The sequence below is a fragment of the Haemaphysalis longicornis genome, unplaced genomic scaffold (genome assembly GCF_048455015.1).
Source record: "Haemaphysalis longicornis isolate Haplotype H1 unplaced genomic scaffold, Haemaphysalis longicornis Haplotype H1 scaffold_7, whole genome shotgun sequence".
NCBI lineage: Eukaryota > Metazoa > Arthropoda > Arachnida > Ixodida > Ixodidae > Haemaphysalis > Haemaphysalis longicornis.
Window position 1 is genome coordinate 60,119,138 of NW_027526422.1, and position 15,155 is coordinate 60,134,292.

General features: G+C 45.7%; 1 protein-coding gene across 3 annotated transcripts in view; it reads left to right on the plus strand.

The window, feature by feature from the left end:
* Positions 1–15,155, plus strand: part of Pisd (phosphatidylserine decarboxylase) — a 39,858-nt gene that overhangs the window by 14,242 nt on the left and 10,461 nt on the right. For 2 of the 3 annotated variants that reach the window (XM_077677494.1, XM_077677495.1), the window contains 2 exons: positions 5,211–5,494; positions 14,276–14,475. In XM_077677494.1, coding sequence (XP_077533620.1) covers positions 5,287–5,494; positions 14,276–14,475 — 408 coding nt within the window. In that variant the 5' untranslated portion in view covers positions 5,211–5,286. Of the gene's footprint in view, positions 1–5,210; positions 5,495–9,176; positions 9,494–14,275; positions 14,476–15,155 lie in introns of those variants that run through there. The other variant, XM_077677496.1, reaches the window with a different exon arrangement.

The window sequence follows — 15,155 nt, forward strand, 5'->3', positions numbered from 1 at the left end:
GCTCCTCCAACCGGCGCTTCTCCGGCGTCCAATCAGCCCTGGCCATGTGACAAGAGAGAGACTTGAAATCTTTGAATACACTGTACACCGCATGCTTCGTCCGTCCCCATGTTTGACGTCAGTAGAGATGGCCTTTTTTTTTTTTTTTTTTTTTTTTTTTGCGAGGCTTTATAGGGGCCATGAAGACAAGATACAACTTTGCTCAGTTTGTAAGAACTAGTTTTAGTAGCTTACTCAGCTCCGTTACAGCCACGAAAGACGTTTTTTTATTGAGGAAACGCAAGATATTTCGAAAGAGTTTCGAATTTCGCTCTACAGTGACTACAGGAATACGGGCAGCTAGGACGCAATAGGCAGGCACTGAAAACATGTATAGTTGCCAGTGTGTTACTGCACTTTAGCATTCAATTGATACGATCAAACGGAACTAGAGGTCCCACTACAATCGCCCAATCATGTTTTTTACTTATTTTTATTTTTTCCTGGGCGGGGGGGGGGGGGGGGTGTCGGCGGCCGCCAGTCGCACAAACAAGGTTCTCTAGAAATCGCCGGGAAGTGGCTCGACCTTTTCCGAGCGCGGAAAGGAGTCGAGTCCGGCGGCGTCGCAATTGGCTGCAGAGCGGTCGGTTCCTGTGATGTCGTTGCAGACCACGAAAACACGCTATTTAGAGGGAAAATCAAAATTTTAACTTAAATTGATTCATTTCTCAGTGAATAAAGCATCGTTTGCTTCCGGTCAAGTGCTGGGGGCACTATAAAACACGAAATCTTTCGAGATTTTGTCTGCATGGCCCCTTTAATGAACCCAACTTGAATTTTGTCCTCGCGGCCCCTTTAAGTGCGGGACCGGGCGGAAGAATTGTCTATGCTTTCATCGTGGTGCGGGTTGTGGGTGCGGGACGCCGAAGATAGGCGGGGTACCGAAGTTTCGAGTCGAGAGCCATTGAGAATTAGTGGCGCTGGGGCGAAGCATTGCGAAATGTGGGCCCCAGCTGCGGCGGTTTTTCGGCCGAACGCGCAGCCGCTGATAACGGTTGCTGCTCGTGTGGGGCGTCGCACTGCGTCCTTCTGAGCCGCGCGACGGCAGATACGTTCCACCCTGCAGCTGCTGGCCGTTTGAACTCGGCGCGTTTTCTGCAGAGCGTTAAAATGGGCAGCCTCGATTTAGCAGTTGTGGACGGTCAGCGGGCAGTCACAGGGCTGCGTGCGGACCGGAAGTCCCATAGAAATACCTGGGAAAAATCGAGCACCGGATCGTGTCTCGGGCAGTCCGCGGACGATCCGGGACTGATAATCAAGGAGGCCCAAGGTGTGAAAATTTTTTTGCGATAACCGCTGTGTTCGGCTGTGTTCGGAGTTTCTTTTTAAGGCTCTAGAAGTGTACTGTTGTAATATTTCGGCTGGATTGACGCGTTAAAGAGGGGGGCCCTGGAGGCAAAATACAAGTTTCGTTTACCAAGTTTCGTGATACCAATTTTGTCCACAAATTCAAATTGGTCGAGGTATCAAAGCGTACTGATGAAGCAGTGGCGACTCCCCATGATGTCACAGGACGTGCTTGTGCGAATGGCGGCCACCGATAAAAGCAGTACTATATTAACTCTATGGACCAAAGCGACTGCCGAGAAGCATTACTGGGCGTCGGCGATATTAGTGCGGCCTCTAATTCCGCTTGACCGAATCATTTCAATAGCCCATATTACGTCACAGTAGCGTGGAATTTGGAAGTTTTACAATGTGTCGCGTTTTTTCTTCTAAAAAACGTCTTTCGTGGCTGGAATGGAGCTGAGAAAGTTACCTAAGACTGGTTATTTCAAATTGAACGAAGTTGGATTTGTCGTCGTGGCCGCAATTATTTTATCGTAACGAGCGTAACTAATTTCTCCGTTACTCGGTTTGATAACGAAGAGGGACGGTGTGGCGTTGCGTCGTCGGCACAATAGCTGCGACTGTTTTTGATGAAGTTTTAATTAAATGTTTTCAGGTGTTGTTTCTTTCACTGGGGGGGAGGGGGTGCACAGAATATTCTACTATGGGAGCAATGACGTTCCTTGTAGTACGGGATGCCATGGCCGTTTCCATAAGCCGCAGTTGTTGGTTGGGCAATGTGGTACTTCGGTGCCCGTGCGCTTCCACACCGTTAGTTAGGAATGGCAGGCATATCTTTCTGTTACATCGCATATAATAAGGTTCCCTTGTTCGTTTGTAATTCCTGTAAATGTGAAAAGAGATAGTTGTGCCGTTGAGTGGCTCTTATCTGTGCCAGTGCGCTGGGTACGGATACGGACAGGCGAGAAATACGGTGTGTCTTGTATTTCTTCTCCGCCTGTGTTGGTCCCGACTTCGAGTTGCTTTCCCGCCAAAAGTTGTGCTTGTCACGATAAGGAAACCGAAGGAGTATCCATGCGCAAAAATGTAAGCACTCGATGTCTGTCGTCGTTTTCGTACCGCAATTTTTTTTTTTGCGCCGTTTCCTTGTAGAAAAACAAAAACAAAGAGTAAGTGCGCAGATGTTCAGACTGGGCCACGCCACTCATCTTGACTTACCTCCTACGATAACGTTTCAGGCTGCAGTGGGCGCCATGGTGACGATGCCTCTCCACCTCCTAAGCAAGAAGTGTTCCTGAATATAGGACAAATAGTTGCAAAACCCACGATTCAGCCCCGACACAACCTGGCGGTGTTCTCTAGTCGTCTGAGGTTCTGTGCGATTGCGCTGACGTTACCAACAACGTTCCTTTAGAGTTCGCCTGTAGAGCTCTGTGGTGTCCAGAGTCAACAGAGGCAGCAGTGCGGTTTATATTGCTCCCTTTGTCCGCGCGGGTCATAAACATGATTTACAACACTCGATTCGAGCATTGTAAATTAAGGAACATTCCCGGCGGCAGACTCTGGTTTCGACCTCCCGCCACGTCGAGTGTAGTAAATTAAGAAGCTTATCTGGCTGGCAGACGCGTCCTCGTGAGGTTGCCCACGCCTGCTGCGGTCAAATTTCGATAAAGGGACATTACAAAAAGCGATTCCTCACGAGGCATTTCGCTCGGTGTGATAGCAAATAGTGATAGCGCTCGGCGTGATAGCGAAATGCATTGGGGAGTGCCTTGTGACTCGCCCGAAACGCCGCGGCCATGTACCGCCGCTTCGTGCGGCTCTAGGGGATTACCGTCCCCGATATTCGCCAGCCGAGGCCAATGTAGTACGACGCCGGCCCCCCTTTTTTCCGCTTGTTTATTTCGGCGGTACGCTGAACCCCGCGCCATCGATCCACTCTAGGGACTGACCACGCTCCATGCCCGGCGTCCGAGTTCGGCGTAAATCATCGCTGCGCCGTCCCCAGCGTTGATCCGCGCTGCTCGGACGAAAATAGTGTCCGCTCGAGCGCGCTGGACTCGGGTCTCGGTGGCGAGAAAGAACTCGAGAGTGTGCGGAGGAAAAGCCAAGCCGCACCGACGGGCGGAAAATAGCTCCTCGTGTTGGGTGCAGATCATGACGAGGAAAAGAACAAACGCTGTTCCTCCGGGGACGGGCTGTGCGGAAAGAAGGCGAGTGCGCTGATTTAACAATGCAAAACTGCAGGGGAAATTCGTATTGTTTTCTTTAGAAACGCTATTCGGCGTTCAAATATATTCTAAATATATCGATTGAGCAACAGCTAAGCATCCTTTTCGTTTTCTCATTTCTTTTTTTAATTTCATTTTTGTAGCCATCCAGCTGGTCTCTTGGCAGCAAGTGGGCTCACTGTCTTTGATATCTTTCTTTTTTTTTTAATATTACAGCTGTTGTCATTTTAAATCTGTATTTTTCAACTATTGTCATAAAAATTGGCGGACGTGTTGCAGCATGCTGATGAAAATGTGAAATAGATTTTTACATAAAATGAATAGTTAACACATGCACATCTTTTTTACATTTTTTTTTCCAGTTATTTAGAAAAAATACAATTTATAATGGGTGCTTACAAAATATGTGCAATGATAACGTAGAGCAACATATGAGTGCTGCGATGGTTCTTTTGTGCTTCTTGCTCTGTTGCTGCGGAAATTATGCAGCCACAAAGTTAGTCATTGAAAAGCAGTAATTAAGAAGGGCATCTTTCTTAAATGATGAACTTAAGAGTCGAATAAGGTTGAAGTGTTATTAAAAACAGATGTGTTATTAAACGACAATTATTACACTCCTTGTTTGTTTAGAATAATAGTTGCATACAGATTACAGGCATCCAGTATGCAGTTTTCTCGATAAATTTGACAAAACTTTTACAAGAGAAATTAACATGTGTTTAACCTGTTCTATGTAAAAAACTTGTTTCATATATCTGATCAGCATACTGCAACAAACGTGTCATAATTGTTCTGACAATATCTGAAATAATAAAAATCATTGGCTCATGAGCCCTGTAAAATGCACATTGTATGGGTGGCATTGTAAAAAAAAAAAATGGGTCCAATTTTTCAAGGGATGAAAAGCAGCTGTTACGTTGCCATACAGACACAACAGTTGTGCATGAGTTGTATGGACAGCTGTGATATTTTGTCTTCGACAGCAGGCGATGTCTTGGAGAAGTGCCATTGACCCTGCATTCACTGACAGCAAGCGACCCTACGTTGAGCACTCTTTTATCGCAAGCATTTCTTCCTACGGACTTCTCCCAGCTTCACTTGCCAGTATCTCTTTCGTATTTACTTTCCCCTCCTCTTCGCTTTCTATTTCATTGTCTTGGCAAAGGAGATATGATCTGCTCAGGGATCATGGGGTTGTGAGGCAGGTTACGTGTCTGATCATACAAACATCTTTTGAACGTGGTATAATCTGGTTTGTTTGCCTGGAATGATTTTTTTTTATAAGACAAAGCAGTGCTATTACCACAAGGTGCGGATTAAGAAAATGTCCCTTGAGGGTTGCAAGATCTGAGGCCTTGTGTGTACTGTTTCATCAGGAAGCCATACGTATATTTTGGGAGAGATGGGAAGCTTGTTTCAGTTGTGTGTTTTTTATTATTCCCCCTCACCCCCGTCTCTCTCTCTCTCTCTCTCTGCAGCTTTTGTAAGATCGGGGATTACTTATTTCATTCATGTGTGTGACAAAATGATACCAGTGTCATTCGTTACTGCCCACCCCCACTGTAACGCTGCTCCAAGTAAAACACTCACTTTTTCCTGTTAAACGAGCTTAGTAAATGTGATCACCTGGCACTGTCTGCCCCCACGCAGCCAAGCTGCAGCAGCCATAGTTGTGGAGGAGGAGCGGGAGAGTGGCGCGTGACCACCGACCCTGCGGAGAAGCAGCATGTGGCTGTCACACCAGAGCCTGCCGCTGCTGCTGCTGACCACGCAGCGCGGTGGGGGACCCTGGCTCGGAGGGGGATGCCCGCAGGACGGCGCTGCCTGCCGATCCGCAGCCTCCTCCCCGCTGGTCTCGTCGCCGTGGCTACGCACAGTGCCTCCTTCTGCAAGCCTGCCCAACTGCTCAGGACGCCCCAGGCACATGGCCACCCGTGAGTGTTGGGGAGGGATGGGAGGGAGGTGCAAGCGATACATCAACTCTGTGGGGTACCCGCGGTGTCACAGTGCTTCTCAGTGCTGCGTTGTGCTGCTGAGCACGAGGACGCCGCTTTTCTGATGGAGGCGAAGAGCAAAAATTCCCGTGTGCACGAGATTTCAGCGCCCGTTAAAGATCCCCAGGTAATCAAAATTAATCCGGAGCCCTCCACTATGGCGCGCCTCATCGCCTGCGTTGCGTCGGCGCGTTAAACCCTACAACCAATCAATTGACTCTGTGGGGTGAAGTGACCACAGTTGAGCACACTTAGTGGCACATTGTTGCACGGACGGTTGTACTCCGGCCACCGGGATGAAGTTGAAATTTTAACCTGCCTTCTGAGCGTTTCATGGCCTGCATCCCTAAGTTTAACACATGCCACAGCTGCCAATGCCAGAAACTCTTAACGCATTAATAGCTACGGCTATTCGGAGTTTAGACAGCTGATCGCTGGTTTTTATCTTTGCTGTTTCGTCATTGCTAAATACAGTACCTCACCTGCTGAAACGTTGGTTCTGTGCTGTCTTTCGTGGCTAGACTCTCGACTAAGTCCTACGACATAGTGTAGGTTTCCTCTTTATGTTGTACTCTAGCTTATCAAAGTAAGAAATATGTTTCACACACTCTAAAAACAGCATGCGGATGGCCTTCCCTCATAATTTGTCATCAAAATTCTGCCACCCCCTTTCCCCTTTCCTTCCCCAACAAATGTCTTCAGTGTAGCGATGACAGTACTATAAAGCTGTGCAATATAAAGCCAGTGATGTTATGTAAAAACATGATCCCCGCATGTTTTATGAGCATGCAATTAGCACATTCTGTGAAAGTACATGAGAGAAATCTCTGCATGAGATAAAATCAGCTTGGCCTTGTACTTCTGCCAGCATGCCCAGCCAAGCGGTTCATGCCCAACCTTATCAGCTATCGAGCGGTTCCGGCCAACCCACTTGAAGATTGGCTGAAATGTGTGTTCAGCGTGGAGGAGGCTTTCCATTGATCTTCTCATTGGCCACCCACAGTGCTGTAATTGTTCCGTGTGGTGTGCTTCTATTTTGCATCTATTTTTATGCACTGAAGCTAAATTGCAGCAGAATGGCGTCATTTGAGTTGTGCAGTTTCTTGTTTTCTTTAAGCTTGGAACTTGTCTTAATTAAAGGGACACTGAAGTGAATTTGTCACGCTCCTGTTTTGGCACTGCGCAGACTGGCTCAAATAAGCACACTTTTCATCGTTTATGCGGGCGATAAGGCGGTATTTATTTTATAAAGCCTGAAAGAACTGCCATGCACGGTCTACAGTGGCCGCACCAACTAAAGCAGCGACGTCCATACGAGGTGCTACATGATTGGAAGATGCCCAAGATGAGAAAAACCAGTTTCAGTTTCGGTTCTATGAAACAACATGCTTGGCTTCCGACGTTATCGTTGCCCGGGTAATCTCGATAGCTCAGTAATCGGCATACTGTGCTTCTGCCGTGTTGTCAGCTGTAAAATGCGCCGGATAAGCCTACCAACACGGCTTGAAATAGTAACAATCACTAGACGAGTCGTACGCAGTGGTGAACGCCCTCCATGCCACCGGAGATGCTCAAATGCGATGCGCTTTCCCCCCACATTTGGAGCTGGCCTGGCTCGTACCTGTATTGCAAGAAGCATGTTCACACCAGGCCAAGGGTTCGCTGATTTGGGACTATGCCCGCAAGCAGTCAGTGCTTATGGCGACACGACGCCAATGAGAACTCGCCAGCGCGTCAGTGTCATTGTGCACATGTTCTGCGAACTCGCTCGTGGAGCAATGAACGTTGCAGTGCAAAAATGGTGAATTCAGTATAGAAGACATTGCCCAGAAACAATTAAATCAATTTAAAGGGAAAAGAAAACATGTGCTATCAAGGATTTTAACTTTTGAATTGCAAAGCAACATGCCTAGTGCTCCAGACCACTCGGCTATAAGTCAGCACTACCAGTGGCGCAAATATAAAGTATGTATGTAATATATGGCGAGTTTACATTTTTATTTATTTCTAGCATTCCAAGCAGCTTAGGTGACTATTCCTTGAATAGCGCTCGTGCAGTAAGCGTTCCTTAAAATGCTTTCCACACCATGGTTTTGCGCTGTACGATGAAAGTTTCAGTTGATTTTAATTCCTTAGTACCTGTGTCAACTGCGCTGACTCTTCTCCTGCCTTCAATTGTCCTTAGATTTTTCTACTAGCGTACCAGTCGGCGAAGCGTCGCTTGTGTGTAGTAACTTGGATTTAGAGCTTGATACAGTCTACAGACAAACAAACCAAAGGCACTATCTTCCATGCACAAACATCTTGTGGCTTAGTTTCAACTGATTGCGACGACCCGCCGGCAGCCGGTGGACTTAACGCTGGGCCGACTGATTCTGTCGGAGGATTGGCGAGCCATGCAGTAGGACTGTAGCGCAGTCAAGCCGAGCCATCGTGTTTTGTCGTCATACGAAACGTCATAGGAAATCGGCAAGGAAGATGCAGAGAGGAGGCCAGCATTTACGAATTGATTTTTATGCTGAATAAGCTGAATAAAGTCGTGTAAACGCACAGAGAGTGGTCGAAACATGGCCTAGAGACTCCAGACTACAATTTGCACTAGTAATCCCGCAATGTTTACAAATCACTTCAGTGTCCGTTTAAGGTTCCTCCTAGTGATAGTCGTAATGTATTTAGAAACATATTTTTTGTGTGGATATTTCATTGTTGTGACAAGTTTCTGACACTTACTAAAAACCAAGCAGCGTTGTTGTTTTGCTTCAAACATTTAGCTAAACATTGTGCCCACATAGAAGCTAACAGTTGTGGTTTTCTGGGATAAAAATGGGTCAGTCTGGGTGGAAACAAGCTAATGTAGGAGATAAATGCTGCATAGTGAGCAGATTGAAAGCTGCAATTTTATTTCTTAGGATTTTATTGCTTAAATTAAAAAATACAGGAGTCTCCCATTTTAGTGTTGGTGAACAAGTTGCTTTCTTTTTCTTTAATCAAAAAGCCTGTACAGTCTAGTTCATTTTGAATTACGCTGAACATTTCATGAAGGGCTTCCCGCATGGGCTTCTGCACATCTTTCTGGAACCACACTCCATGTAGGATTTTGAGGTTCACAATTAGCATAGCACATGTTTTTCCCCCCAAGCACCACCGACACCAATACCAACAGCACTCCTGATCCCTCCTCTCTTTGGCCAAGTACACATTTGCCAGAAGAAATAAAACCTGAAAGAGCGCTTGCTGCCATCTGTCACGATGAACGCCACCCCTCCCCTCGGGAGGCCTGCTGACAACATTACGAAAGGCTCGTCCGGCTTATCAGGCAGCTCGAATGGTTCGCACGTCAGGAAGTGAGATAAGGCCGCCGTGATTGGCAGCCCTCCAGCCCCGTGCCCCCCTTCTTCTTCTGGGAGCGTCGTCAGTGCTCGCTCAGTCGTAGCAACACTGCCAATCCTTACACAACCCTTCCCCCCCTCCTCCTCCTCGTCCAAACACTTCACGCTGACAGTTCTTCAAACGGCTGTCACCCCACGATATTTTGCATTGGGTGCGTGCCGCCGCTCTAGATAACAGTACAGGCCGACAGCAGCACTGGCTTCGTCTTTCGGAACTATCGGGGTTTTGCTTTATCAGCCCCGCGCACGCCTGACGCGAGTCTTTTGGACGCTGCGCTCCGGCCGAGTGTGTCACGTCGGTTTGAATGACGGAGGAAGCTCTCGCGCGGCCAGTTTTTCCTGCTTTCGGTTTCGGTTCGGTGCGCCCGTCGTTGCGGTTGTGTGAGAGTGATGTTGCTGGGTCACGCGTTGGTGGAGTTGTTCCGCATTGTGGCGGTGACGGGGCTGCTGATATCGAAGCGGTCGTTCGACCTGGTCCACCAGCTGCCGGCGAAGCGGTCGTTCCTGTGCACCACTGTCGGCCTGTGGTTGGTGCTGTTGTTGAGCCAAGGTAGTACGTCGTTTAGCACTTCCGACTTTTGTGGTGCCTTTGTTTTATGTGCATTTTGTGGTGTGCTTGCGTTTGAGGTCTACTTTGAATGTATTGGGATGCGAGGACGGTGTCTAATACTTCCTGCTATTAATCGCATATATACCATAGCCCATCTACATTACCTACATTGTGGGTACACTTTAATGCTGGATGCAGTGTTAACCCTTCACAGATCAAGCCACAGACGAAGCAGGTTTTGTTGCTTGCATCTAAGGCTAACACCCCAAGTGATTACTCTCTACGGCCTATCCTGTCAAACCTGGATGACATATGTATTTCCAGTTGCGTGTATGAGCGGACTGTTAGTCTCTTTCCATACACACCTTTCATTAAAGCTGGATTTTTGTTATTACATGCTCCTTAGAGACGGTATCTGAAGGGTAAAGTTTATTGTAATAACAATATGCCTTGCTAGTCGTTTTGCGCAAATTTTGGCCTTCCAAAATACCGCAGTGAATGTACCCCGTTTTTATTTTTTTATTTTTTGCATTTTATAGCGGAGCATCAAATGGGCCGTACTTTTTGTTATTGTTATTATTACTGCAATGATAATGCTTATTTGTCTCTGCCACATTACAGTGCTGAGGGACCATTAAAAGCAGAGAATCCTACTTGTTTCAAACTTCGATTATAGAAAGCATAGCCAATGGTTTTATTATCAGAGGACTCAACCACAAAAGCGAAGAACATGGCGAAGTTACTGTTCCTTCCGACCAGTTGTGAAGCAGCTGTAAAGGAGCAATATTCTGATGCCCAACAAAGCGTGTGAATGAGCCTACTGGATTAATCCCATTGTACTGTAATGGGTGCTGATCACAAAGTTATAGGGGTGATCTCAGAGCGAGGTGTTTTCTTTTTTTCTTTTCCCCAAGTAATGGCAAGGGTCAATGTGAAATCTGATAAAGTGCTGGCGGGAACCCGGTGTGTCTTTATCTTTTGAAGGGCAAAGTACGTACATTGCTTACGTTCTGGTGGCTGTTGCTATCACCCATTGAACACTCTGCAACGTTTACTTCTCTTGCAAGTTAATCTTTTGCAATAATCTGAGATGGCACACTGGACTTTACTTATTTGATTTTTATACAATGCGCTGTACATATTTCCATGTCACTGGAGCTTTAAAAAGGGTTGAGGCAATTTATTAAATTGTAAATTGGATGCAATTTCTCTGTCACTAGGTAGCTTATCAAATCTTATTGATGGCTTATTTTCAAGGTGGCTTATCATGAAGGTAGCTTATCAAATTGGTAAGCTACCTGTATGAATGGATGTTTGAATAGTAGGCCTAAAAGAGGGATGATAAAGTGCCGGATGTGGCGATGATGTTTTTAAAAATACAAATGAAAGGCAAAGCTACCAAACAGTAATGCACTTGTGGAATATACGACAAATGGATGTTATTCGGTAAAGGTAGCGCCTAGGTCACGTGGTTTAGCCCAATCGCTTTGGTGCTGAATTGTGTAGACGAAGAATCCTTCTATTTTTGTGATAAACACATCGGTTAGAGCAGCTTCTTGTCACTCACAGACGTTTTTTTCTGCCATTTTGAGGGGATAAATTTGTAGGGGTGTGCAAATAGTGATTTTTGGTTTCAAAGCAAATACGATGAAAATAATGATATTGTTTGAATAGCTTCAAATTGAAACTACTATTTTCTAATCGGAGAGAGTATTGAGTGTTTTTCATAAAGAAAACTGAAATTTTTTATTTCTCAAGCATGTGTTTCAGTAACTATAGCCTGTAGAAAAATTAAAGGCTCATTTAAAAGGGTTTGCACATTTTTCTGTGACATAAAACAAACATACAGGAGCTATCTTGCTGCTGTAAGCTTTATTTTATATTATATATATTTTATATGGGGGGAACATTCATCCCATGTGGTGACCTCAATTGCAAGTGTTTCAGTTTCAGTCTAATGAGTTTATGTATTCTGACAAGCTGAGACAAGTGCATTTGTGTTGAAAGAAAAACGCAAACATGTCACTTCTAGGAACAAACCTTGGTGTATAGGGCCATGCAAAGTATGAAAAATTTAACTGCTTTTTAAAAAAACCCGTTAGTGGCTTCATTGTGGGGTGGAGTAATTCCAGCCTTGCACTTGATTTGAGGGGATAAATTTGTATTTTCCTAGTGGTTTCCTAGCACCAACATTGCATGGCTTTTATTTTTAAGGAGCTGTTGGGCTGTAAATGGTCCCCTATGCATGCACAAAAATCCTAAATATTGGGTCTGCAGAGGAAATGCCATGACATACGGTATGTAACCGTATAAAAAGAGTTGAGACCGAAGTTGGCCCAAGTGTTTTGATAAAAAGAAACGTTTGTTTGATAAAAACATATGTTTGATAAAAACGAACAAACTGTGTCAACGCCTTCTTGTCAAAAGAGTTTAGCAGCGCGAAGCTATCAAAGTTCATAATTTTTCTATGTCACATACTATAGAAAAAAATAGAACATTACCAGAGGACCAACTTTGTGCATCATTTTTTCAGAAAAGTGGGTACTTTGGCACTGTGCTGGTACATAGTTGGGCTTTCTTATCTAGAGGGTGTTGGCCAGGGCAGCTGGAGCTCGGCCACATTGTCACAGTGGGAAAAGAGAAGCAGGAGGTTGTAGTTGGACCAGTGCCAAAGAAAAAGAACCAGCTTCTTTTTGCGATTAGCCGCACATCACAGGAGCAGTGCAGGAAAGCCTGTTACGGCTAGCGGCATATGCCAGTGCATTAACTTCAAATACTTCAAAAATTTATAAAAAAATTTTGAAGCGGGATAACTCCTACAGCAGATTGAAAAAGCCTGGAGGTGCATAGCTGTAGCTCTCCCTTACCGAGGGCTTCATAGCCTTTTCATGCTTCATTTTTGTAGCATAAGCTACACTGGCCGAGGTTGAGCGGTTTCGTGTGTGCCGTGAAGGGCCGTTCTGCGCAAGCGCGAGAAGCATTCGATTGGATTAAATTGGATTGTGTTGGATTAAAATACAATCCAATTGGAGTACGGGTGCTGAACCTTAGCTTACGCTACGTGTATCCTGGCATAGCTTAGCTAAGCCACTGCTAATTTTTTCACAGTGCCTGTCCTTGCACCCTAATAGGCATCTAAATTTATACAGTCCAACCCACTTATAACAATACCGGTTATAACGATATACTGGATATAACAATGAACAGTCGAACCATCAACATTGCTATATGTTATACGGTAAAATAAATTGCTTATTACTATGTTCTTTTCCTTATTATTGGGTATAACAATTGAGCCCAATGGTATGAGCCTACGTAAAATATAGTATTTGGATATCTGTGAGAGATCATGGGTGCATTGGGGGTGACTAGGCATCGTCAAATAAGTTGCAACATCTTCTGTCTTTCTAACCCTCAGAAAAAGTTGGTGCCTTTCATGTAGCCATGCTATCCCTGAAAGAAGAGACCTCCTGATTGCTCCTCTTATCTCCTGCTGTCAGCTGGCCCAGAAAATAGATAGAGGCAGGGGGTACCTCTTCATCACTGTCTAGATTAAAAATAAAACTGCAGCGGGGTAAAGAGGATCCTCTTGGCTACTGTCGATTACTAATGGTAAGAAAAGACGGAAAAGAATGCCACTTCAGTAACGTGCAATCTGCCAATTAGTGAAGGGATTGATGGGGAGACTTTCTACTTTGCCTTTCCTAGGGGCACTGTGAAGTCGGTTGGCACACAGATGGCTAAGCTAAGTCTGGGTGGTCGGCCATGCAGTTACATTTCCATTTTGCAAATATTGGGTGAAAACCACTAAATGCTCACAAAAGTGACTCTTTCTGCCCAACCCTGTTATAACAATTACTGGTTATAACAATGACTTTTTTTTGCACTTTAATGTTGTTATCAATCAATCAGTTTTATTTTCACTCCATAAAGTGCAGTGAAAAGGGGGTGCCGGAGAAAAAGCCGCTCATTTGTGGCTTGATGGGGCTCCGGACACCCACCGGCAGTGGTTGCAATGCAGTCACACAAGCAAACATGCATTAAAGCATTAAAACATACATTTGAAAACATATGTAAGCGTTTTGATATGGCATTGAAATAAAACACACTAAAAACAAAAGCAATTCACAAGCACTATTTAAACGAACATTCGACAGTTTTCTTTTGCTTCAGTTTCATAATGTCGACTTCTTTTGAGTGGCAATAATTTGATATTGTAGGCAATGCATGCTCTAATCTTTCTTTCCCGTAATTTGTGTGGGAAAAGGGAACTTTCTGTGGTGACTGTTGACAAAACGGATATGTTAATTCTAGTTTGCAAAAGAGAGGCAGTGGGTTAGACTGTAGTTGTTCCACATTACGTTTTTGCACTCTGCTGTCTCCCCAAACTTGAATCTTGTTGGACTTGCAGTGCGCAGGCCATGGTCAGAAACAAAGCACCTTCTAAAAGCAATGCTACACGAGCCCAAATGAGCTGTTTAGAGAAAGAAATCAAACAGCAGAAATGATAATACGAGCTTACGCCAAGGATATCCTAGCTCAAACTGAGAAAGGTGGAGTAGTGAAGAGGTTGGTAACTGGCGGTGTACTACATTGACTGAGAGGACACAGCAGAGTGAAGCAGAGAGCCAGACTAGGGAGGTAAGATTGGAATTTTTCAGAGGCCAAGGGAAGTGTTAGTCCCCAATGCCGGATGAATTGATTGTTGTTGGGCAGGCTTGGGGTTGACGTTGAGTGCTTGTGACGCGAGAGGCCGACGGCAAACTGTCTCCTTGTTGACAGATGGAGGCGAGCCCCCGTCCCCACGGCCCTCCTGGGAGCCCAGCAGTTCCGGTGGTCCAGGCCGGTACCTGCGTAGCCTCCGCTGGATGCCCATACCCCTGGGGCTGGGCTTTGCCTACCTGGCCTACCTGAGGACCTTTCGGAGCCCCCAGAAGGACGGCACCGATGGCGCTCCACAGCCGGTGGCCTCCGGCCTCCAAGTGCGTCTCGCTGTGCTGCCACTCGCTGCATGCACCGTGTCACTCACCACTAGATACTGCTGAGCAGATTTAGAGAAAGGCAGAAAGGAACAGGAGGCATTTTTGAGCCGGGCAGCTGAAGTGCCTTAGCACGGGCTAGCTTTGAGGAGGGGAAATTTGGCACCTTAAATAGCTCCTGCGTGGTAAAATAAATGGGGAAATGCATTTCATATCCTCCTAGGAGCAAGGAGAAGTGCAGCTTGTGCAAGTCGAACATGTGGTAATTTTTGGTGTCTTGCGTATTCCATTCATCCTTGCTTCAGTAACCTACAGTCCTGCGTAATTGTTTGCCTTTCCCTGCACAGTTACCTTTTTCATATGCTGAAGCCATTACTGGGGTACTTGTCGAAAACTTTGATGCGTGCTTCTGCAGTGTCTCAATGCCGGTTTGTACAATCCAGCAAACGTATGGGGGACACAAGAGGCCCGCGCAAATGGGTTGACTTGCGCTGTGAGCCCTGGGTACACTAAGTAAGCTATGCTAGTAGTGACAACGCTCCCATTTTTGTGCATTTGGTGCAGTGATTTTTTTCACAACGCTCTCACTCAGGTGCCAACAAAGGCATAACACGTCAAACTGCAAATGGCTGCCCAAACACACACCGCTGACTTCGGAATTTACTTTGGAGTACGTTGAGCCC